The sequence below is a fragment of the Anomaloglossus baeobatrachus genome, chromosome 4 (genome assembly GCF_048569485.1).
Source record: "Anomaloglossus baeobatrachus isolate aAnoBae1 chromosome 4, aAnoBae1.hap1, whole genome shotgun sequence".
Lineage (NCBI taxonomy): Eukaryota > Metazoa > Chordata > Amphibia > Anura > Aromobatidae > Anomaloglossus > Anomaloglossus baeobatrachus.
This window is the reverse complement of record NC_134356.1, coordinates 472,443,056-472,468,359: the sequence shown is the minus strand read 5'-3', so window position 1 is coordinate 472,468,359 and position 25,304 is coordinate 472,443,056. Positions and strand designations below refer to the sequence as shown.

Sequence of the window (25,304 nt, the reverse complement as noted above, 5' to 3'; positions counted from 1 at the left end):
CTTATATTCTCTTCCATCCTCCCTGAACATAAATGTATGTAGACATAAAATAATGTATTTTATGCTTGATTTTCACACTTCTTAAATGTAAATCATTAAAAACATAAAATAACAGAAGAAAATAATCTAAAATGACCATTAAAGAGAATCTGTCAGCAGGTTTTTGCTACCTAATCTGAGAGCAGCATAATGTAGGCAAAGAAACCTTGAATCCAATGATGTATCACTTAGATTACTGGGTGCAGCCATTCTAAGACAATCAGTTTTTAGATTTAGCAATGCAACAGAGCTAAGAAAGCTGCCCCCACCCATACTAGTATCTCTAGCAGCTCATTGTCTATCAACATTGCATAAACACAGCAGGGGACGTGCCACACTAGCTGACGTAGTCAGCCAATGATAATCTCCTGTAGCTAAAACAAACACTGTAGGTAAATCACAGTATGATGAGAGGCATTGCTGAAATCTCCATGTTAACCCTTACATCACGCTGTCTTCAGAACTCATAGCAAAAACCTGCTAACAGATTCTTTTTAAAAGGTGTCTGTCACCCTAACATGACTGTTCAGACCAACCACATCACCTTAAAGGGGACATAGTCATAATAAAAATCCTACCTTTAGGACCAGATTCAACATGGCCATTGCACATGTTTTTTTGTGTGTTTTGTGATTTTTGGGAAGGGGGGAGGGTTGCACCCATTTCATTTTTTTGTTTTCTGTTCTGTGCACAGAGTTTAGCCATTCCATTTCCTCCTGATTCAGCAATTATGACTTTTAAAAGAATGCAAAATTTGGAGCAAGTCCACTCCAGTTTCGCTTTGTGTATTTCTTTGAGTATACCAGTATATTGAGGCAATTTTTTCACCACTTTTCCAAGAAGTACAATGGCATAGCAACTTATACCAAAAGACAAGAGGAAAGTAACTTGTTAAAAAAAACAACCCAAAAGATGAATTAGGGCCAATGTGTCCAAATCCGTTGCTGCATTTGCCAGAAATATGCTAATGAGGTGTTCAATGTGTTTTCCAAGCCCCCTGTTCTAACTCTGCCCTCCTCTTCCTTGATTGATATCTCTACCTTTACATGAGCTAGAGGAGGGTATAGATCTGAAATAAATAAGTGGGAAGGTGCACTGATCGGCTCAGCCACACCCTATGGTCCATGGATCTGCTCAGCCACAACCTATGGTCCATGGATCTGCTCAGTCACACCCTATAGTCCATGGATCTGCTAAGTCACACCCACTGGTGTACTGAGCATCTCATTTGCATGTTTGAGTAAAGCAATATTTATGCCAAGGGGAGCATTATATTTGGACACAAAATGCATGATTTTTATTGGCCAATGTTCCCAACAAGGGGTTATGTTTGGCCATTTTTAAACATGTTTTTCATAGAACTTAAAGTGGATATTTTACCATATTTTACACACAAGCTGCATACATTTTTATCTAGATCTGGTAGACCAATGTGGTTGGTATACTTACAGAGAAAATGTATTTCAGACTGACTGTATAATACTGATGTTAAAATGAGCATTTTATGCATCCCACCAAAATGTGATAGTTCATGAGTTCAAGTGTATTCAATATCCATCACCCGCTTATTCTGACTGAAGTGAATAGTGCAGCAAAGAAGGAAACTAAGGAGCCGCTAATGAGGCTACCAATATCATTGATTGATATGATGAGCTCAATTTATTGGCAAGGAGGCAAAAAAAATAACCTCACTCCTGTGATAAAACAGGCAAGGAAATGCAGCAGCTTCAAGGCAATGATGTTTCATCTGTATACTCACTTATCATAAGTGACTTCACCCCTTCACCACCCAGCAATTTTCCATTTTTCCTCCCTTTCTTCCAAGAGCCATAACTTTTTTAGTTTTCCATCAATATAGCCATATGAGGGCTTATTTTTGCTTGGTGAGTTGTGCATTTCAATGACACCATTGATTCTGGCACATATTGTAGTGAAAAACGGGAAAAAATGTCCACGTTTGGTGAAACCGCAAAAAAAAGGTGCAATTCCACAATTGTTTTGGGGTTTTTTTACTTACCATATTCACTATATTACAACACTGACCTGGCAATATGATTTCCCAGGTCAGTATAAGTTCGTAGATACCAAATATGTATAATTTTTTTTTAAGTGGTGAAAAAAATTCAGAAATGTGAAGAAAAAAAAAAAAAAAGAATTGCACCATGATCTGAGACCCGTAGCGTTCTCATTTTTCGGGATCTGGGGCTCAGTGATGGTTTATTTTTTGCGTCTTGAACTGACGTTTTTAATTATACAGTTTTTGGGTAGATGTGATGTTTTGATCCCATTATTGAATTTTATTCCAATGTTGCAGCGACCAAAAAAAACTAATTCTGTGGTTTTGGTTTGTTTCCCCCATTACGCCCTTAGCAATCAAATTAATTGATTTAATATTTTGATACATTGGGCATTTCTGAACACGGTGATACCAAATGTGCATATATTTTTTCAATTGTTTTATTTTCAATAGTGCAAAATGGGGGCGATTTGTACTTGTGGGTTTTTTTTTCCATATTTTAATTTTGTTTTTCCTTTTATTGCTTTTACTAGTCCCCTTGGGGGAGCTGAAGTTGCAATCGTCTGATCGTTTCTGCTACACAGAGCAGTGCGTCAGCAAAGCTGTCAGAAAGTATCTCAATATTTTTAACTAATTCAAAACCAGGCCATCTACTTTGTCCTTAGTGGGCACAATTTCTTTTTATTTTGTTATTTTTCTCATACATGCAGTTTAAAAAGCTATAAAATATTTTCTCATTCAAATATTGAAATAATTTTTGCATCTTTATTAGTGATGAGCGAGTATGCTTGTTACTACTCGGTACTCGCACGAGTATCACTGTACTCGGGCTACTCGGCGGGTACCGAGTAATTTTGCAATACTCGTGCTTTACTCGTGGTCTTCATCCCTGCATGTTGGCGCTCTTTTGAGAGCCAGCCCTCATGCAGGGATTGGCTGGCAGACCACTGCAATGCCACAGCCCTGTTAGTTGTGGAATTGCAGTGATTGGCCGGCCCGCACAGCGTGACCGAGCCTTTATACCGGCGGGCGCGCTGTGCTCTGTACACAGCCATCTCATATTCCCTGCTTTCCACGCCCACAGGCGCCTATGATTGGTTGCAGTGAGACACGCCCCCACGCTGAGTGACAGGTGTCACACTGCACCCAATCACAGCAGCCGGTGGGCATGTCTATACTGTGCAGTAAAATAAATAAATAAATAATTAAAAAAAATGGCGTGCGGTCCCCCCAATTTTAATACCAGCCAGATAAAGCCATACAGCTGAAGGCTGGTATTCTCAGGATGGGGAGCTCCACGTTATGGGGAGCCCCCCAACCTAACAATATCAGTCAGCAGCTGCCCAGAATTGCCGCATACATTATATGCGACAGTTCTGGGGCTGTACCCGGCTCTTCCCGATTTACCCTAGTGCGTTGGCAAATCGGGGTAATAAGGAGTTAATGGCAGCCCATAGCTGCCACTAAATCCTAGATTAATCATGTCAGGCGTCTCCCCGAGATTCCTTCCATGATTAATCTGTAAATTACAGTTAAAAAACACACACACCCGAAAAATCCTTTATTAGAAATAAAAAACACTAACAAAGTCCCTCATTACCAATTTATTAACCCCGACAAACCCTCCATGTCCGGCGTACTCCACGGACTCCGGCGTCGCGTCCAGCTCTGCTGCATGGAAGTGACAGGAGCTGCAGAAGACACCGCCGCTCCGGTCACCTCCACGCAGCTAATGAAGGGAATAGCGCGATCAGCTGCTGTCAGTCAGGTAACTCCCGGCCACCGCTGGATCCAGCGGTGGCCGCGATTAACCTCAGTGACAGCAGCTGATCGCTATACTCACCTCAGTTGGTGCATGGAGCTGACTGGAGCGGCGGTGAGTAGCGCGATCAGCTGAGCTGTCACTGAGGTTACCCGCGGCCACCGCTGCATCCACCGCTGGATCCAGGTAACCTCAGTGACAGCTCAGCTGATCGCTATACTCATCTCATTAGCTGCGTGGAGGTGACCGGAGCGGCGGTGTATTCTGCAGCTCCTGTCACTTCCATGCAGCAGAGCTGGACGCGACGCTGGAGGACTGTGGAGTACGCCGGACATGGAGGGTTTGTCGGGGTTAATAAATTGGTAATGAGGGACTTTGTTAGTGTTTTTTATTTCTAATAAAGGATTTTTCGGGTGTGTGTGTTTTTTAACTGTAATTTACAGGTTAATCATGGAAGGAATCTCGGGGAGACGCCTGACATGATTAATCTAGGATTTATTGGCAGCTATGGGCTGCCATTAACTCCTTATTACCCCGATTTGCCAACGCACCAGGGTAAATCGGGAAGAGCCGGGTACAGTCCCAGAACTGTCGCATATAATGTATGCGGCAATTCTGGGCGGCTGCTGACTGATATTGTTAGGGTGGGGGGCTCCCCATAACGTGGAGCTCCCCATCCTGAGAATACCAGCCTTCAGCCGTATGGCTTTATCTGGCTGGTATTAAAATTGGGGGGACCGCACGCCGTTTTTTTTAATTATTTAATTATTTATTTCACTGCACAGTATACACACACCGGCTGCTGTGATTGGGTGCAGTGAGACAGCTGTCACTCAGTGTGGGAGCGTGTCTCACTGCAACCAATCATAGGCGCCGAAAAGCAGGAAAGCAGAGAATACAAGATTGATTAATGAGCGGCCGGCTTTTTCAAAAGAGGAAAAGCCACCGGAGTTTGAACAGCCGTGCAGCGCCGCGGCAGTGATCGGGGAACGGTAAGTAAGAGAGAGGGGGGGGAACTGACCGACAGACTGTGAGAGGGGGACAGACAAGACAGAGAGAGACAGACCGACAGAGCGAGACCGACCGACGGGAGATAGAATGAAAAAAAAAATGACCGACATCGTTAGTAAAAAGCACAAAACGTGCGTTTTGGACATCGGAGTGCCACACAAGGTTTTCACGTAAAATCTTTCATGTATTAATCTCAAAAAGTAACATACACCAGCTCTATCTCACTATTGGGTATGTGACCTTAACATTTCCGCCATGAAAATTCATTTTGGTGTCATTTTGGAAGGTTTTCTGGTGAGTCCGTAAAAATGGCGTAAAACTTGGACAAAATTGTTCACAGCTGTGACTTTTGAGTGATAAATGTTTCAAGGGGTCTTCCCCATGCTGATGCCATGTCATTTGAGCACTCTTCTGAGACTTTTGTGACATTTTTAGGGTTTCTACATGCTGCCGGGGGGTCATTTCACAAAAATACTCGGGTCTCCCATAGGATAACATTGGGCTCGGTGCTCGGGCCGAGTACACGAGTATCTTGGGAGGCTCGGCCCGAGCTTCGAGCACCCGAGCTTTTTAGTACTCGCTCATCACTAATCTTTATTTGTATTACATGGGGCCTAATTTTTATGTTATTTTCAAAAACATTTTTTCTTTTAATTTATTTGACATTTTCAGACATTATATAAAGGAAATAAATTTCTGTTTTTCATAGTAACCAAAAGCTCTGGCTCCCTCCTTCACATGACTGCTTGTCAGGAGGGCGTGCTGCTAGGTCTTTCTATTACAACGCTTGTTCAGCGCCCTGTATATAACAATCAGGAAGGCAGAGACAGTAAGGATATGTTCACACAGGGATTTTTTGGTAAGTTTTTTTCCTGACCAAAACCTGATCTTGTGGCAGAAAATCTCCTTTGAGTCATCTGCGTTTTTGGTGCGTTTTTCATGCGTTTTTTAGTGGTGTTTTTGATGCAGATATGGTTTGGATTTGCGGCTTTTTTTCTACAAAATGGGTTGTATCAATGAAAAAACGCCGCCAATCTGCAGCAAAGAATTAACATGATCATTCTTTAAAAACCTGACCAAAAGCACAGGTATTTGACAAAACAGTCAGGAAAAAACCTGGTATGTGTATGTGTATGTGTATGTGTACGTGTACGTGTACGTGTACGTATATATATATATATATATATATATATATATATATATATATATATATATATATATATATATATATATGTGTGTGTGTGTGTGTGTGTGTGTGTGTGTGTGTGTGTGTGTGTGTGTGTGTGTGTGTGTGTGTGTGTGTGTGTGTGTGTGTGTGTGTATGATGTAGATTTCAGAAATCTCATAGACTATGCTGGGACTGTAAAAAGCATATTATTTATTAGCATAAATTTGCATAAAACCAAGGCAAATCTGCAGCTAAAAAACGCAGCAAAAGCTTACCAAAAAAGCCTTGTGTGAACATAGCCTAACAAACAATCTCAAGACCGTTACCCTCCCCAGCAACAAATGTAATTCCAAGAGCAAAGCATAGATCAGAGGAAGAAGGGAGGTGAGAAAGAAAAAGGGGGAGGAAAATCCCTTTGAAGCATGTGCCAAGTATGTGTATAATGTTGTCAACCCTCCGAAAGGTGATTTACATATTTAATTCTATAAACCTAATCCTTTTAGGAAGACGTTTAAATTGTGAACTTGGAGAAAAGGATGTAAAGAGAAAAAAATCATAGGCGCAGCTGAATATCACACAAATAGCAACTGTACAGTGCAAGTTACACACAGAAAGCTGGCTTCAGTTTGATACGGTCCTTGTCCTTTCTAGAGAGGTTACAGAAATGTTACTATACAACAGTGAAGCATCTGGTCTTACTTGGAAGAAAGCCATATTGGCTATCAGCACTCATGAGTTGGAATTATCTCACGGGCACTGCTTTGTTTGGACAAATATAGAAAGCCCAGTACGCTACATCTGAGGTTAATCACTCCTAGGCCACGTAAAGCCGCTAATATTACATCACTACATATATACTCAGGAGAGACAAACCCATTGTAGAATTATGTCAGAGCCAAGGCCAGAAACATACCCACCTCTGCTTTTCATTCTTATGAACCATGGTTTCATGGCCATTTTATTCTTTTTTTTTTTTTACAGTACTAATTATATTTTGTATCAGAACCATAAAGTGAAGACTTTGTAAAAATAAAAAAAAAAGTTTATATCTCTAAGCTAAAAAGGAGACACCAACTTCCTAAATAAAATATGAGACTGCTAAATTAAAGAGAACCTGTCACCTCCAAAATCAGTATTTACCTGCAGATATGGAGAAACTAGCACATACACTACCCACTTAAACCCACATTTGGCTTTCCAGTGAAATTTCAGGATGATTCTAAAATGCACTATCCTTTTCAGATGAACTTAATGTGACCTCTAGCCTTTTGAATGCACATGTCCAACTATACAAAGCTTCAGGACTTTTTGCTCAATTTGCTGTTTTGACATAATGAGATTAAGCTGTTACCTAACAATTGAACAACAGTACCTCTCCATTGCAAGGTTTCAAGCAGGATGTTCTCAGATAAAGTGGCCACTGAGCTTAGAGTGTCACAGAGTGTCATCAGCAGGTTGCAACAGAGATGCAGAGAGACTGAAAGAGTCACAGAAAGGTATAGAAGTGGACGTCTTTTGGCCATATCCCATGTTGATAAATGCATCACTGTGAATAATGCCTTGTGGAATTGGATGATGAATGCCACAGAACTGCAGGCAAATACAAGGGAGGGGAGAGGCACCCAAATGTCATGACAGACCATTCAAAATCATTTACATCAGCGTAGTCTTTCTGCTAAACGACCTGCAAGGTTACCTGATCACACCACCAGCCACAGGCATTATCTACGCTGTACGAGGGACCAGTAAACATTAATGCTGTTCACTGATGAACGTCGATTCACACAGAGTAGAAATTATGGCCTCAAACGATGTTGGAGATGTCAAGGAGAGCACTATGCATCAGTCATTTTAAAACAACAAAAGAAAATTCCCAACATTCCAGGGATTTAAATGCGACTGTCCATCTTACAAAGTGTGAGCGTTAAAAAGATTTTTTTTATTTCTGCATGTTAGGACAATTGGGAGACATTCCACCACTGCCACTAATTTGTCAGGGAGATCAAGAGGATTTTCCTCTACTGCCACCAATTTTGTCAGCGAGATTGGGAAGACTTCCCACCACTGCCACCAATTGTCACTCTCAACAATCACACGATGGACTAACGATTGATGGACGAGGCCAAGGCTACTATTGCTACTAGGTAGGTTACTGGGTAATTTCACAGTGAACATATAGTATATACACACCAATTTCCATCATTCACTAGCGATGCCAGTTAATGGTAACATTGAGCCTCAGGATGCTTCAGATAAGTGGTTTAAAGAGCAAAAGGAATAAAGTTATTGAACTTTATACTTAACCCAACAATTAAGCAGTGCTTATGAAAAAATAAAAGATGTTACAAAGGGGAAAAGACAATACAGTATATACAGTCACAATAATTTAAAGGTATAAACAAAAGAAAGTTGGTTCACTTTATGTCATAGGAATAGTGCAGATCTTGCAAAGGGGAGCAATCAGCTTAGTGTAGGGGAAGGGGGAATATAACAGGTGAGAAAAAGGGATCGTCAGCTCATCTTCCCTTTTCTCATGGCCATGATTCACAATTCATAGTGAAGCCATGATTCTATGCTTGAAATGAGGGGACACTACACTCTTGTTTTACTAGTCAAATTTGACCTCTATATACACCAACAAATACAGCGTATAGCTGCAGGTTCTGGCTTTTGGAACAAGTACCTACCTAGTATTTATTTTTATGTTTGATTTTTGGAAAAGGGTGTTGAATTCTGTTCTACAAATAAAAATGATATACACAGTCCCTGGATTATGAACTAAATGAGTTCTGTAGCTTTGTTTGTAACACAAATATATAAGTTGAAACAGAGCTGGAAAAAATACATCACTGCTCTGGGCACCCCACTAGTCACTGCCCGCCATTCGCTCCTCCTCTGTTCACCATCGTGCACCACATCTTTGGCCTCTTCACTATAGAACACAACTTTAGGCCATGTCCAGGCTTCATACACTACTGTAAGTCATAAGGTTGTGACATCGCAACCTTATGACATGAGGTGACCTCTGTTTGGAGGACAACCTGAAGCTGACTGGGCTAGCCGCATGTGATCATACTTCGCTATATTGAAGTGTTTGAAGGAGTTGTGCCTTGCATTTTTACAACCAGGAAACATGAGAGTTTAGCTGTGAAGCTCAAAACCATGCATCTTAATGATTAATACTACACTCAGATAGCACCATCTCTTTTATCCCCTTTTTTCCTTCCGTGAAGGTTTCCTTTAAAATCACCCCAATTCTAAGGGCTGATAGTGCATTAAAATTTGTGGGCATCATATGTACCTACTTAATATAATTGAAAAATTTAAAGAAATTTTAATTATACTTGTGTGAAAAATATATGGTAAAAGAAAAAGTGGCAATGGACAAGGTACTGTGAAATAAAAAAAAAAAACCCATACCATTGCTAAGAATGAGTGAGCAACAACATCAATGCAACCACTAGCACAAACCATCGAGGCAGTAGTACTACCAAATACAGGTCAAAATTAACCTCCTTTGCCTCCAGCAACCATATTATTTGGAAGGAAGCAGAGAGCAATATAGCATATACAGAGCCTACAAGTAGTATTCAACCCCCTGCAGATTTAGCAGGTTTGATAAGATGCAAATAAGTTAGAGCCTGCAAACTTCAAACAAGAGCAGGATTTATTAACAGATGCATAAATCTTACAAACCAACAAGTTAGGTTGCTCAGTTAAATTTTAATAAATTTTCAACATAAAAGTGTAGGTCAATTATTATTCAACCCCTAGGTTTAATATTTTGTGGAATAACCCTTGTTTGCAATTACAGCTAATAATCGTCTTTTATAAGACCTGATCAGGCCGGCACAGGTCTCTGGAGTTATCTTGGCCCACTCCTCCATGCAGATCTTCTCCAAGTTATCTAGGTTCTTTGGGTGTCTCATGTGGACTTTAATCTTGAGCTCCTTCCACAAGTTTACAATTGGGTTAAGGTCAGGAGACTGACTAGGCCACTGCAACACCTTGATTTTTTTCCTCTTGAACCAGGCCTTGGTTTTCTTGGCTGTGTGCTTTGGGTCGTTGTCTTGTTGGAAGATGAAATGACGACCCATCTTAAGATCCTTGATGGAGGAGCGGAGGTTCTTGGCCAAAATCTCCAGGTAGGCCGTGCTATCCATCTTCCCATGGGTGCGGACCAGATGGCCAGGCCCCTTGGCTGAGAAACAGCCCCACAGCATAATGCTGCCACCACCATGCTTGACTGTAGGGATGGTATTCTTGGGGTCGTATGCAGTGCCATCCAGTCTCCAAACGTCACGTGTGTGGTTGGCACCAAAGATCTCGATCTTGGTCTCATCAGACCAGAGAACCTTGAACCAGTCTGTCTCAGAGTCATCCAAGTGATCATGAGTATACTGTAGGCGAGCCTTGACATGACGCTTTGAAAGTAAAAGGTACCTTACGGGCTCGTCTGGAACGGAGACCATTGCGGTGGAGTACGTTAGTTATGGTATTGACTGAAACCAATGTCCCCACTGCCATGAGATCTTCCCGGACCTCCTTCCTTGTTGTCCTTGGGTTAGCCTTGACTCTTTGGACAAGCCTGGCCTCGGCACGGGTGGAAACTTTCAAAGGCTGTCCAGGCCGTGGAAGGCTAACAGTAGTTCCAGAAGCCTTCCACTTCTGGATAATGCTCCCAACAGTGGAGACAGGTAGGCCCAACTCCTTGGAAAAGGGTTTTGTACCCCTTGCCAGCCTTGTGACCCTCCACGATCTTGTCTCTGATGGCCTGGGAATGCTTCTTTGTCTTTCCCATGTTGACCAAGTATGAGTGCTGTTCACAAGTTTGGGGAGGGTCTTAATTAGTCAGAAAAGGCTGGAAAAAGAGATAATTAATCCAAACATGTGAAGCTCATTGTTCTTTGTGCCTGAAATACTTCTTAATACTTTAGGGGAACCAAACAGAATTCTGGTGGTTTGAGGGGTTGAATAATAAATGACCCTCTGAATAAACTTTTCATCATTTAAAAAAAAAAAAAATAAAGAAATAACATTCTTTTTTGCTGCAGTGCATTTCACACTTCCAGGCTTATCTACAGTCCAAATGTCACAATGCCAAGTTAATTCCGAATGTGTAAACCTGCAGGGGGTTGAATACTACTTGTAGGCACTGTATGGTACAATGCGATGGGTCAGTGTTTCGCACAGTTCAGCTTCTCAGCCACCATAGTAATTATTCTTTTACATGCCGCCCTTCAATGTCCAGGGGCTCAGGAAGATAGTTCAGAACAATTTCTAGTTGATTTATTGGATGAGATGGTTAATAGAAATGGTGGAAATCAATGTGCAGGACCTGGTTCACTGACCATATCAGTAATCTGTGGCTGCCGGATGGAAACCACTGAATTGCCTCTTACCCTACAGCCTCCCCAGCAGCACTTTTGATTAGTTAGCAGACACTATGGCATCATTGTGGCGTGATGCACATGTTATGTTATAACAAGCCAGCTAATAAAAAAAAAAAAAAAAAAAAAAAGAGTCTCGAATACTGGCAGGTTTGAGGCGGTTTGCTGGTATCCCATCCAGCAGCCACAGATTACTGACATGGCCACTGGACCAGTTCCTGAGAATGCATTTGCACCATGTCCAACTGTCAGGTTTTGCACTCTGCTGAGACCGGGTGGAAGGAGAAGGAAGGTACAATTGAAATGCCTAGATATGTTGCAGGCTCTGTCAGCTGGGGTGATGAAATGCCAATACTACTGAATCCTTGGCAGTCTGAAGGTTCAGTTGTAAGAAAATAAGCTCTGGATATCTAGGCTTGAATACATTAGGAACTATATCTCTTCATCAGCACATGAAACAACATTACCTACTCATTTGGAAAAGGCAAGCAGGATGGCAAAATAAGCAAATTTCAAGTTGTGCTGCTTCTCATGCTGGTCTTTCTGGTAGCATGGCCACATCCTCAAGTATATATTGGCAGTCATGTGCTTGTGAACCAACTCAACTCCCATCTGGTCATACTGTTATTTCAGTTGCTGCCATATCACTTAGTGGAGTTAGTTGCCTTTTGCGAAATGACGCCGTGTATTCAGTCTGACTAGAAGATACCTGACCACTATTATTTCTTTCACAAAGGGGTACCCACTCTGTGATCTCAGTAGAATGTGAACAGTGTCACACTAGTAACCCGCACGTAACCTCAGCGCTGATTTACTAACCACACAGCTCCACTCAGCTTCAGGTCTGGATGATGAGATCCATTTTTCCAGCCTGCTGCAATCCCCTATTATCTCTAGATGGATTTAGGAAAGAAATTAACCCTAGCTTTACTGTCCTATCCCCTGCCATCAGGGAATAGATTTGGCAGCTCCTCCCACCACATGGTGCCTGAATGCAGATGCCTAGTGTAGTTGGTCTCCTAGTATCCTGTCAATGTGTTTTATAATGTTGCCTCTTCTGTTACCGATGTGGCTTATTTACTTGTTTTGGCTGACCTCTTCTCTCCAGACTCCGACTTAGAATTCTGATCTTGTGCTGCCTGCCCCAACCTCAGACTGTCTGCTTACATCTCTGCCTGTGCCTTCTGTACCTTGTTCACCAGCTTTGACTAGTCGGTCAGCTGCTGTATGTCCAAAAACTGCCCTGAGAGTGGTACATGGTGACTACCTGTGGCCTAACCAATCCCACCATCTGAAGCTCTAGTGAACACAAAGTAGTCACTTAGGCACATCCCTCTAGGGTAAGCGCGGCCAGTTGCGCAGTGGGTCCATACCCATCTGCCGTCACAGGCAGCTTGAAAGTACACTGCACCACAAACACATGGAGCAGAAACTGTGAGGCAAAGACAGTACATCTTTTATTCCCTACAGGGTAAATGTGTTGAACAGCTACAATTCATCAGCACAACCAGGACAAGTGGTAAAAGCTTTGGTTCCACCTCCAGGTGATCATTATCTACTTCCTCCTACACCTTAATTAACCCCCTCCATAGTCTTTTCAGAAATGTAGGGTAAAGTCCTGCCAAACAGTAAATCTATAATGGCACTGTAATACAGATTAAATTGATACCTTTTGTGAAGAAATCCACTTTGTGGTTATTCATTAATCATCATTTGAAGTTTTCTGCTAAATAGATCTTGCTGCACTGGGGCCAGACTGTACTATGGGTCTTCTCCTCCCTGTCTGTGATTCCCCAGTCCTTTTGCCTGCCTTCAGTCTCAGAATGACCTACATCCTCAGTTTGCTGCATCATGCTGACTTTTGAATGACAGGTCACAGCTGATATTTCACTGTAAAATTGCTTAAGGTTTTGGGGTGTGATCACAGAACCATCAAAGGTTTTGCTGCAAACAGTCAACATGGTAGCAAATAAATGTGTTGAGGGAAAAAAAAAAAAAATTTAACTGCCAAAGATTTAAAAATCAAAGATGAAGTGACCAGGAAGCCATTATTCTCTGGTACTCTCATATTTCAGAACTACAATGTATTTTTGTACATTTTGAGGCGTTTGGTTATTATTCTCACTTTAAGGCTGGGGCCACACGGGGACTACTGCGATCCCCTCGCATGACACTCGGCTCACGCTGGCAGTACAGCAGAGCCGAGTGTCATGCGAGTGTCCCTGCGAATGAGGTCTGACCGTGCGAGCGGACATCAGCTGCGGGGGGCAGGCTGGCACTGTGGAGTGGAGGGAGGGATTTATCTCCCTCTCTCCTCTGTAGGCGGCTATTGCCATTCTCGCACTGCATTCGCGGTACACCAGTGTACCGCGAGTGCAGTGCGATTTTTCTCTCGCCCCATACACTTGAATGCATGTGAAAGAAAGAGTCTCGCATTACAATCGCAGCATGCTGCTATTGTTTTCTCGGTCTGATTAGGGCTGAGAAAATAATCACTCATGTGCGCTGACACACAGAATAATATTGGTCTGAGTGGAATGCGATTTTTTATTGCACTCCACTCGCACCGATTTTCATGCCGTGTGTTTTAGGCCTAACAGATAAAAATAAACAATTGAGATGGGATAATTTACATTTTTCATTTAGCTGCCTAATAATAATTCTACGTATATAGACATTCTCGTTAAAAAGACAAAACCTCACTTTTACCTTCTTAAATATTCTGGCTTCGGGGTTACTAACTTTTTGGATTGAGGGACAGCGCTGTAGTTGTTCAAAATATATTAATATATAATAATATTTCTTTGTGAATTTCTACTTTCTGGGAATTCCATACCTACAGTAAAGGCTGCTTTACACACAACATCGCTAGCGATCTCGTTAGCGATGTGACACGCCAGATCGTAGATACGTTTTGCTCAGATCGCACATAGGTCGTTTTGTGGCCGGCACTACAAAAACGACCTATGTGCGATCTCGGCAAATCGTATCTACGATTTGGCGTGTCACATCGCTAACGAGATCGCTAGCGATATCGTTGTGTGTAAAGCAGCCTTAAGCCTTTGCCTACTGATGAAGGTCCTAGGTCTAGGATCGAAACGTTAACAATTTGTGCAATTGGATTGTCTCATTAAACATTTTCATTATTTCAACTTTGGCCGAGTCTCTCTACCAATAGTTAAATGACTCATCACAAAAACAAATTGCCTAATGTTTCAAACATATATTGCTAATTATAATAATTCTTAATATTTGATTTAATGGATAACATTTGATGTCAGGATATTCTCCAGTAAATGTAGAAACTTATGAGGCTTAATGCACGATTAGATGAAAAGCAGACTCAGCATTCTATATTGAGGCTGAAGCGAATTTAGTCCCTGTGGAGATTAAAAGGATTAAGATATCAGTTAATTATAACAAACTCTTTCCAGCCATAGTGCTGAAATTACAGTTTATTATATTCTAGTCCTCCATATAACAAGGTAATACGTGACCCTAGTACAAGTGTGTTAACCCATAACGGACCTTCGTGGAAATCCCTGGGTGAGGTAATCACGCATCAGGGGAGGTAAGAGGACATAAGGGTCAGTGCTATTTCAAGGTCAATGCATAATATTCTATGAATCTGCATCCGAATATTGGCTATGCTGAAAGCCATGCAGATGTTCTTGTCAGCACAAAAATCTAAAACACAATTTTTGATATCCCATGTGGCTACAGTTAATGGCGGAGAATTGAATCATGCACCCCATCACTGCACAACTGCGTAATCTGGAAAAGGTATCCTTAATGCACTCGGTCAGAGAGGAAAATTTAATTTTAGCTGACATAATTCATTAACGTTAGGACTGTATGCTAAAATATTACAAACATATATGTTTAAAGTGTATTTTTTTAACGGATGAAGGATTTATATCATTTTAAACATACTCTATCAAGAATAAGGGCAATTGGCCAGAAGGACTTTTTCAGCATTTCAAAGTTTTTTATGTCTTTTTTTTGGTTTATATTATTTTATAATATTTTTGTTCTTTTTTTCCTGGTTCTTTAAGGTTCTAAAGAGGAAAAAAACAAGAAAAATAAACAAGAGAAAAGAAAACGGGGGGGGGGGAGGAGAAAAGTGACACCCAAAATAGTCACTGTTTTAAACAAAACGCCACAAACATCAAAAGCAAAAATGCCATGCTGTGTCACCCATTGAGCAACGTTTCATGTCATATGAAAATGCAATCAACATTAAAAGTGCTCAACTTATCAAATTCATTTTTGATAACTTTTTTTTTGGCGTCTACCTCTGTTAGGAAGTTTCTATGTGCTCTACTATAAGTGAAGCTCCCCTGATGAGTCTTATACGAAACGCGTAGGGAGACCTAGGAGCACAATCTTTGCGGGTCATTACTAAGGGGTATGGTGTAGATTTCTATTATAGCTCCCCTTTGGAGATCCAGCAATTATTCTATGGTTAACATCACCGGACTACAACTTCTAAACCGGTGAGACCATTCCATTTCTAATTTTTGCATTTTGAAGCCTTTTCATGCAATTTTATAACCATGTTTGTTAGATTCAAGTATCATTCCTCCATCCTCTTAGGTTTATATAGAGGCACTTATTAATATAGCAACAGTCTGATCTAGAGACCATTAACATTTATGGTGTGTTTTTTCACTTTCCTTGGGTTTGGTTCTTGCGGTGATATCGTTTACCCTGTTGTTGTTCTGTAAATATTGACCTTAGAGTCATTATACTCGTATTGATTGGGGACATCAGGGATTGCCATCACTTTCCCTACTCTATTTATTGTAGTCCAATATCTAACATCAGGGTATTGGCATCGGCTCCTTCTGAATTAGGAAGGTCTTCCACATATAATGTTGTGTATGTATTTGTCTGTTTCCCCTAATTCTTTTTAAATATCTTTCATTAAAAGTTACAGTATATTTTAATATTACCTAGCTATTGTTGATCTGGACGTTTGGGGTAATTGAATTGCTTGCTACATTTTTTAAGGGATTGTCCAGTTTAAAATAAAGTCTGCAGTCACTCTATATGTCGCCCATTGTGACTACAGACTTATGAATCCTCCCTGTGCACTGGGAGGATTCGCCGGTTTCTGAGCTGTGACCGCAGTTGTACAATATCCATGTTCCCAGGCGGAACCTTATTAGTGGGCGTGGCTTCACTCAATACAAATGTATTTAGTGGGCATGCTCGACTAGTAGGAGTGGTCGTCTAGTGGGCATGGCTCTGTTCCATACACTTGTATTGTAACAGGTATTTAATAATAACTTCATATTGTGTCACCAAATATCACAAAAGAAAATACAGACATTATTAAAGAAATCTCTTAGACTTGAAGAGACCGATATAATTACTTTGAAAATCTATATCAGAATGGATGTAGTTTAAAATAATCATTTTCTAAGTGCAGCTCTATTCTCCAGTTGATATCAGGATTATGCAGCCATTTTGAAAGTAAGTACACCAGCTTCATGAGGTTTAAGAGATCCATTTAATTATGTGGGCAGTCTGAATTGACAAATCCACTTTGGAAGCTCTTTAAAGTCCTAAGAAAATAAATTTGTCCTACATAAAATTACTGTACAGAGGCTGGAGAAAGGTTACCAACAGTCTGTAAACTCTGAATAGTCTGTTAAAAAAAAAAAAAAAAACAACTTATTTTATTTTTTTTATCCAGTGTCAGTGCACAAAATAAAAAAGGAAATATCTAGTTGTGATTTTTTTTTTTGTAAAGAAGTCTAAATAAGAAAATATTAGGTTTGCAACTCTGGAGAAAGATGGGACTCCTTAGAAGTGTATTTCACCAAAACAGCATTTGCACAGACACTGAACTAGCAGGGGGTGTCAAAAGACTTTAATTCTCGGAATTGAGAATAAAAATCTAGGGGCAGTGTCCTAATATGTAAAAATAAAAAAGAAAAAAAAGAAACTGGAAAATTGTATTGAAGTTGGAATATACAGTGAGTACGGAAAGTATTCAGACCCCTTTAAGTTTTTCATTCTGCTTCATTGCAGCCATTTGGTAAATTCAAAAAAGTTATTTTTTTTTCTCAGTAATGTGCACTCTGCACCCCATCTTAACAGAAATGTAGAATTTTTAAAAAAAATGTATTAAACAAGAAAAACTGAAATATTACATGGTCATAAGTATCAGCACATACTCTTTTGGAGTACAGATGATGGCAGTGAAAGAAATGACAACTAGTGAAGAGCAAGAGTCACTATGCTTTGTACTCATATTAAGAAAATCTTTCAGAAAAATGCTTGCGTTCCCCATTGACTTCCATTATACTCGGGTACTTGAGTCGCGCCCATCTGAGTGTCCAATTGCTGGTTAGGAGTTATGAGTATCTGAGCATGGTAGTGCTCACTCATCACTAATGACAACACTTGTCTCCTCAGAGTTGTGCTTATCAGAACAATCTCCTATGGCAAGTTTTCTTATCCCCAGAGTTAGTGACCCTTTAACTGCCAGCATCTGTACTCCAAATGAGTATGTTCTGATATAACACAGCTAAAGGCAGGTAAATAAATTGGTGAAAACATGCAATTTCATTTTTACATAAGAAAAAGTAAGTTTCAAAAAGTTTAGTTATTCTTTCATTTCAGATTTTTTGCATAATTAGTTTAAAAAGATCTCTACCAGTGTCTAATGTCCTGAACTTCTCTACTGACAAGAGAAGATAATCAGTGCCCACTTGCCATTGACTTCACCTAAGAAAACCAAAAGAAGTTTGATTTCTATGTAGCCGATGTATCAGTAATCTTCCCTACTTGTGAAGTTGCAACTTCCATACAGAAAACCAAATTTGAAGGCTGGACTTTATTTTATGTTCTTATAATGATGTACATTAATCATTAATCCAAATATTAGTTTATACTAATGCACAGCGTAATGTCACGGTGCACAATATTATATACAACTACATTACAAGACACCGAAATGTTAATATTCTTACAACACTGGGATAATGCTTGAAGCACATCCCCCATTTACTCCTATGGCATACACCACCTGTTATACGTAGGACTGCCATTTATATTATATACAACACTTCAAAAGATAGCGCTTTGGCAGGACTTTAGTCTGAATTTTTTAATATCTTCAGTAAAAATAAAAAACGTCTTCAATCATTTAATAGAAGGTATCAGATCAGGACTCGCAGGTCATTTATAAAACAAAATAAATTACACATTATGTTCATTCTTTCAAATCCCCCCAGCAGTTTTCCTTACATAAATAGGGATAAAAATGGCATGAATATGGCAGCATCCAATAAGATTTGTGCCAAATTGACAATCTAGAAGAGATGCCCCTAAGGCCCTGTGCACGCGCTGTGGTTTTTGACGCAGTTTTCAAGAAATCTGCATCAAAATCTGCCTGCCTTTCCTGAAGCCAGCAAAGTCTATGGGATTTCAGATTTGCAGTGCACATGGTGCTGTTTTTTTTCCGTGTGGTTTTGGTGGAGTAAAAAATTCCAGCATATCAATAATTGGTCAGGTTTAGCAGCGTTTTTTCATCCATTGGCTTCAATTCATTAACCTTTTAGATGGCCCAAAACCCGCATCAAAGCTGCGTCAGAACTGCATCCAGTTTTAATGATTTTTTTGCCACAGCGTGTAGATCTGGTACAGAAAATTTCTGCAGTATGTGCACATAGCCTTACTTACCTTTGCGAATAGAGATGAGCTGACCTGTGCAAGTTCAGGTTCGCCGGGTTCAACCGGACTTTAGATAAAGTTCAGTTTGGAACCCAGACTTGACCTGAACTTGATCCCAGAGCCCAAACTCCATTGGAAATCACTGATTGGACAGTTCAACTCTCCTACCACATACAGCCGGCCATAAACAGAGCATTTTCGAGCAAGGGAGGGCAGTTGTTTTTGTAAATACTACATTCGAAAACATTGGTTTTATCCCTAGTGAGAGCCATTCAGACACGGCAAGTGGCTCACATTGGGCGGAGCACAAAGCATACCCGAACACACCAATGCTCGATCAAGTTGTCAGCATACGAAAAGAACCCAAACTCCGACACTGAGTTGTTATAGTTCGGGTTTGATCAGCATTAGTACCTAGCAGTAGCTTTAAATATTCTACATTTTTTACTTTAACAAAAGAGACTTATTTGTAACCTTTAACCAAATTTTTCAGTTGAACTGGACATGCAATAATACTTTGTTTCACATCTACATTGTGGAGATATTAGAAATCAAAGTATTTGGCACCTAAGGAGTTAACTTTTGTTAAGTTCAATGTGAGTGTTTTTTGATAGCATCTCTGAGGCTGGACTTACACAAGCGTATGGCATCCAATGCACGATCAACAGATGCGATATGCTAAAGACCCCCGCCTCAGGCTCTGCTGCAAGCGTGAGCCGAGTGTCGTGCAACTGTGAAGGAGAGGGTGGGCGCTGCTGAGGAGAGGGAGGGGTTAACCCCCCCCATCTCCTCCATCGTCAGCCTGTGCGTATATCGCACTGCACTGGGATAACATCCGAGTGCAGTCTGATGTTTCTCTCGCACCTGTAAGACCTGTTAATATATATATATATATATATATATATATATAAATATATATATATATATAGGTTAAAAGACTGTTTGGTGGACTTCCTTGTGTTATGCTGCCACCTGCTGTCAAAACAGAGAACAGCGGGCAAAAGTCCTGCTGCTCGAGTGACTTGTTCAGTCTGGAACAGGAGGAGGAGGAGTCTACATGTGGCTGTGTTTTGCAGAGAGGAGTGTGCTCGAGTGGGCTGTAAGATAGAAGGCCTCAGTCTGCCCTGTTTTCTGAGGTCCAAGTACCTTAGAGTGTTGCGTGGTGTCCCCCCCAAGACACAGATCCAAAGAGGCTGGATGTGGAGCGAGGGGCCAGACAGCACGTGCAAATTACAGATCCAAAGAGGCTGGATGTGGAGAGCAAGGAGCCAGGCAGCACGTGCAAGTTACAGATCCGGGACATAGACTGAACTTTAGAGGTGTCTGCGGCGGAATACGGACCCCAACGGTGACGAGGTACCCCACACTGAAATCTGCAGTTAAGTGTGCACACTACTTTAGTTAGGGGCAGATAGGAAAAGACTCTGCACTGTGTTATACGAGTAAGATAACAAGGACTCTGCGTGTTTTTTTTTTGCTTAATAAGGATTTCCTGTGTTTTGCTTTTGGGAGTACAATCTGAGGCTTCCTATCCTTGACAAGTTATTCAAAGTAGTTGTATGTATATTGCATTATCTCTACTGCTGTGCTCCCTTCCCTCACTTTTCCTCCACCTGTGTTGTGCAATAGATTATTAAATTTGCATTGATTAACCCCCGTGATTCCATGCAGTCCTTGCGTATCCCGTTACCTGCAGGTTATTACACACCCATTCACTAAAATGGGTTCGAGTGATATGGCCCTCGCAAAAAATTACAGCATGTTGCGACTTTTCTCGCATCCAGAATCTCCAGTATGCGAGAAAAGCTGACCAACTGCTCTTCCTCATTGACTAACATTGGTCAGAGTGCAATACGAGATTTTCTCACATTGCACTCATCCGCTTTTCATGCTCGTGTGAGCATGCCCTTATGGTGAGACACTAAGGCCTGAAAATGCCCATTTGGACTTAAGTAAAGTTAACTAGTTAGGTGCCAAATACTTTAATTGCAAATATCTCCGCAACGGAGAGACAATATTTTTAAAAAAACAAGTTTTATTCCGCTCTGCAGCCACTAATACATCGTGTGTCCAGTTCAACATGAAAAAAAAATGATAAAAGGTTCTTGTAACAAGTAAGGCCAAGTGAAGAATTACAGCTTATTGGCGTGCATTAACTGTATGTGTTGTGGTTTGGCGGCAAATAAAGATGAAGTACAGCACTTAGGGGGTAACAAAGGCACAATAGGTGGATTACTGCTAATTTCCGTTATTCACTAGTACTTGCCATGAAAGTAAAGTACAACAGAAAGAGGCAAAGAATTTCAATAAGCAAATCAACAACAGAAATTCTCTGAAATATAATATGCTTCCATATCCAAGCAGATTTTATTTCTGCAGCAGCTAAATGCATGGTACGGATTCATCCAGGGCTCTATACAACAATAAAAAAGGCCAATTAATCAACTATCTACAGAATAATTGATAATTATGCAGCACCCCCAAGAGTGACTATCTCTGGAGATTACCAGCTATATAAAGTGAAGTATGCTTTATGTATGTATATGTACATACAGTGACTGTTGGAAATGTTGTGTCGAGGGCGGGAGGACGTCGTCGCTGCTGCTCTCTCGCTAATGCTCAGGTCGGGCGCTGCTGCAGCTGCTCGGTGGCTCAAGCGGTGGGCCGGATCCGGAGACTCGAGCGGTGCTCCTCGCCCGTGAGTGAAAGGGGTGTTTGGTTTGGGGGATTTAGTCCGTGACGCCACCCATGGGTCGTGGTGAAGATGGGCACCACCGCTGCTGGTGACGGGGATCCCGGGAGCGATGGTAGGGAGCAGCTGGGATGTTGTTTTCCCCCTCCGTGGGTAGGGGTCGGTGGTCCCGGGGCCCGATGATGTGACGGGGAGGCAGGGTTGGTGAGGTGCAGGGTTGCAGGGACAGCGGTAAACCAAACGGCTGGATGGACGGGTCCCACAGCCAGCTGCAGTGCTTCTCCCCGGACAGGTGATGGCGGCTGTCTTTCCCTGCACCTTGATGTTCTCCTTCTGACTACTATGGATTCCCAACGACAGTCCGCTCCCCGGTGTATGGGTACCAGAGGAGCTAGTTTGCCCGCAGGCGCTGGCCCTTGGGTCTCTAACCTTAGGCGGTAGCTGTATACCCTCACGGTGTGGGCGGTTGCCTTCAATCGGGACTTTTGCTGTTGTGAAACCCCTGGGGTTCCAGTCACATTCGCATCTGACTATTGACGGCGGCTCCAAGCCTGGTCGGGATCCGATGGCACTGCCTGTGTGTGTTTGCTTCACTTCGCTCCCCGGTCGGTACCGGCGGGCCGTCGCCCGTCCCCGGTCCTACAGTTCCGCGTTGCTCCACCACCGTCTGCCAACCTTGCTGTCAGTGCCTGGGCCACAAACCCAGACACCCAAGTGTCTACTCCTCTCTTTTCCACCTCCTGGACTAAACTGTCACTTTTCCCGCCTCCAGGCCTGTGAACTCCTCGGTGGGTGGGGCCAACCGCTTGGCTCTGCCACACCTGGTGTGGACATCAGACACTGGAGGGAGGCAACAAGGATTTTTGTTTGGCTGGTGTCCCTGTCTAATGAGGGGTGGGGGGTGTTTGAGTGTTGTCTGTGATGACCTGGCTAGGCCAGGGCGCCACAGTTGCACTCTTTGGTATGTGGTACTGTATGCAGCACACACGTAGAGAATTAATTGCCTCACTTAGCTGGTAGATAGGGAATCAGCTTGGGCGCATTGTGTATTAGTGCACGTACGTTATTGCAGTGAGTTTTGTAAACCAGTTTAGCAGATAGAGAAGAACAGAGAGCGGCCACAAGAAACAGTCTATTCCCTGTTTTGTATGGCCAGTAGACTTATGCTGTTGGTGGTGAGGAATTCCTTGGTTCCTAAAGCACACAGTCTACTGCTGGTGTGCCAGGAACGCAGGAGGAGTACTCAGCCACAATGGAGAAGGGAATACTAGGTCTGCACATAATGAAGATGAGTGAGAGATGGCGTTTGGAGGCCCATCTGGGAACACTACCCTAGTGGGGTCTAAGGGAATCCATAGTGCCAGGACTGAACTTTAGTTTGGACACCTGATGGAGTTGCTGTTCTTGCACTCCTCCTCAACCTGATTCTCATTATTTGCTGCTGAAAGCCTGTGCCTTGGTACCAGAAATGTCTTCTACTGCCATTAGGGCTACTTTCACACATCCTTTGCATAAGTTTTTACATGCGGCCGGTCCGTTTTTTTCCGGTTGCGGCACGCTACTGAGCATGCGCAGTGGAAGAAACCGCATGCAGCGGCCGGATGCGTTTTTTTCCGCATCACGCCGCATCCGGCATCCATAGGCATGCATTGAAAAATGTGCCGCAGTGGCCGGATGCGGCGCAATGCGTTTTTTTTGCCAGAGCAAAAACGTGCTAGGGAACGTTCCATCTGGCCGCGGCATCGGCTAAATCTGCCGCATGCGGCAAAAAACGGACCGAACGCAAGCCCATGTGGCACAATACGGCACTAATGTAAGTCTATGCAAAAAAAAAACGCAACTGGCGGAAAAAAAAACGGTTGCGGTTTTTCTGCAGAGCGCGGTATTGTGCCGCAGAGCAAAAACCGGATGTGTGAAAGTAGCCTAAGTAAAAGTTTGGTATAACATCATGCCTGCCTGCTGACTCTCTCCCATTTTCCTGTACCAACATCAAGGGGAACACCAGAGACCGCCTAGCTACAGAAAAACTGTAAGGTTTGTGCTAACCTCCGCACATCCACAGGCCTGTGCCTTTCACTGTCACCGATGCGTCAGGTACCGGGCACAGCTGCCGCCACCACCACCTGAGACATTTCTAGAGGATCTGATATATGTCCGGTGTCCTGGGTACACTGCGTACAGGATGTCACAAATATATCCAACAGTGACCCTACTCATCCTGAGAACGGTAGTACTAAAGTCTACTTTAAAAATGAAGCAGTAGAGTGAATGCATCACCACTGTTACATTCACGTTTATGAACCTCAATTGGAGGGAAACAAGTTTAGGCATATATCATATTTGTGTGAAAAAAAGGTTCACCTAAAATAACAATTTATCCCCCACACATAGAATAGAGGATAATTTGGTTATGTTTTGGGGTCCGAAGGACAGGACCCCCAGATATTCAGAGAATGGGATTCTTCAGAGCAGTGTCTTGAAGTGCGCATGCGTAACCTCCACTCTTCATTGTCTGTCTATGGGACGTCTGGAAATAGGTACAGAAATCCGTTATTTTCGGCACTCCCGTTGAAAATGAATGAAGGGTAGGTCATGCATCCCCATCTCCAGAATGCTCATAGGAAATAAATTTAAGAGCTTAATTTCAACCACTGAAAATCTTTAAATTAGGAATCATTAGCAACAGAACCAAATAAATGTAGTCACCGGATTTATTGGCACCCTTTCAGTACAAACTGCCCAAAAAATTAACTAAGTTTCATCACATGACAATTTTTCTTCCAATGGAAACATACGAATTAAAACACCAGCTGTATTTACCGTTGTGCTACCGCGGAGCCAGAAAATAACATTAGCGAGTGATCAGTGGAGATTTCTTACCTTTCTGTGGTCAATTGACAGCTGTGAGAAAACCAGATGAAGTCCTAACAATACTATGGAGCTGACCAATCTGCAAAGAAAAACAGAGCCGGTAATGTAAAGATAACTTAATATTCACTCTGGCATTCCAGCCGCATACCAGCGCATTGACTAGTGATTACAGATGCCGCATTCTTTCATAATGACGTCTCCTTACAGTGTACACACAAGTAAAAAGGGAAACATTTGCTTCATTAATTCAGAAAAACATATTCCTTTCCACAATGGGGTCATGTGGAGCTCAATGTACCTGTTGATAAACTGAGTGAGGTTTCCTTCAATTTCTGGCAGTGAAATATAGATGTGTTCAGTGGGTGGAAAATACATCACAACGTAAATATTAGCGAGAATAACAAAATGTAAGAGGGGGTGCCCAACCCACAGCATTTTTACAAACTGCTTACAATGGTGTAAAATAACTAAGTGCATTATTCACATTGCCGATCTTTTGCCGCTCACATTTGATTCTTCCCCTGTCCTCCATTGGTGTCTCACCACACGACTCCAGCTATTAGCTGTATGGGTCGCATGTAGCGTTGATGCATCACATCGCGGGAGCACAGTAATCAGAGAACAGCAAAACAAGGCACTTATGTCGCTGTTAAAATGCACTGGCAGTG

General features: G+C 42.0%; 1 protein-coding gene across 1 annotated transcript in view; it reads right to left on the bottom strand.

The window, feature by feature from the left end:
- THSD4 (thrombospondin type 1 domain containing 4) overlaps positions 1-25,304 on the bottom strand; it is a 1,079,410-nt gene that overhangs the window by 947,224 nt on the left and 106,882 nt on the right. Inside the window, exon 3 of the mRNA XM_075345712.1 lies at positions 24,646-24,715. Within this exon, the coding sequence (XP_075201827.1) occupies positions 24,646-24,715 (70 nt within the window). The remainder of the gene's footprint in view (positions 1-24,645; positions 24,716-25,304) is intronic.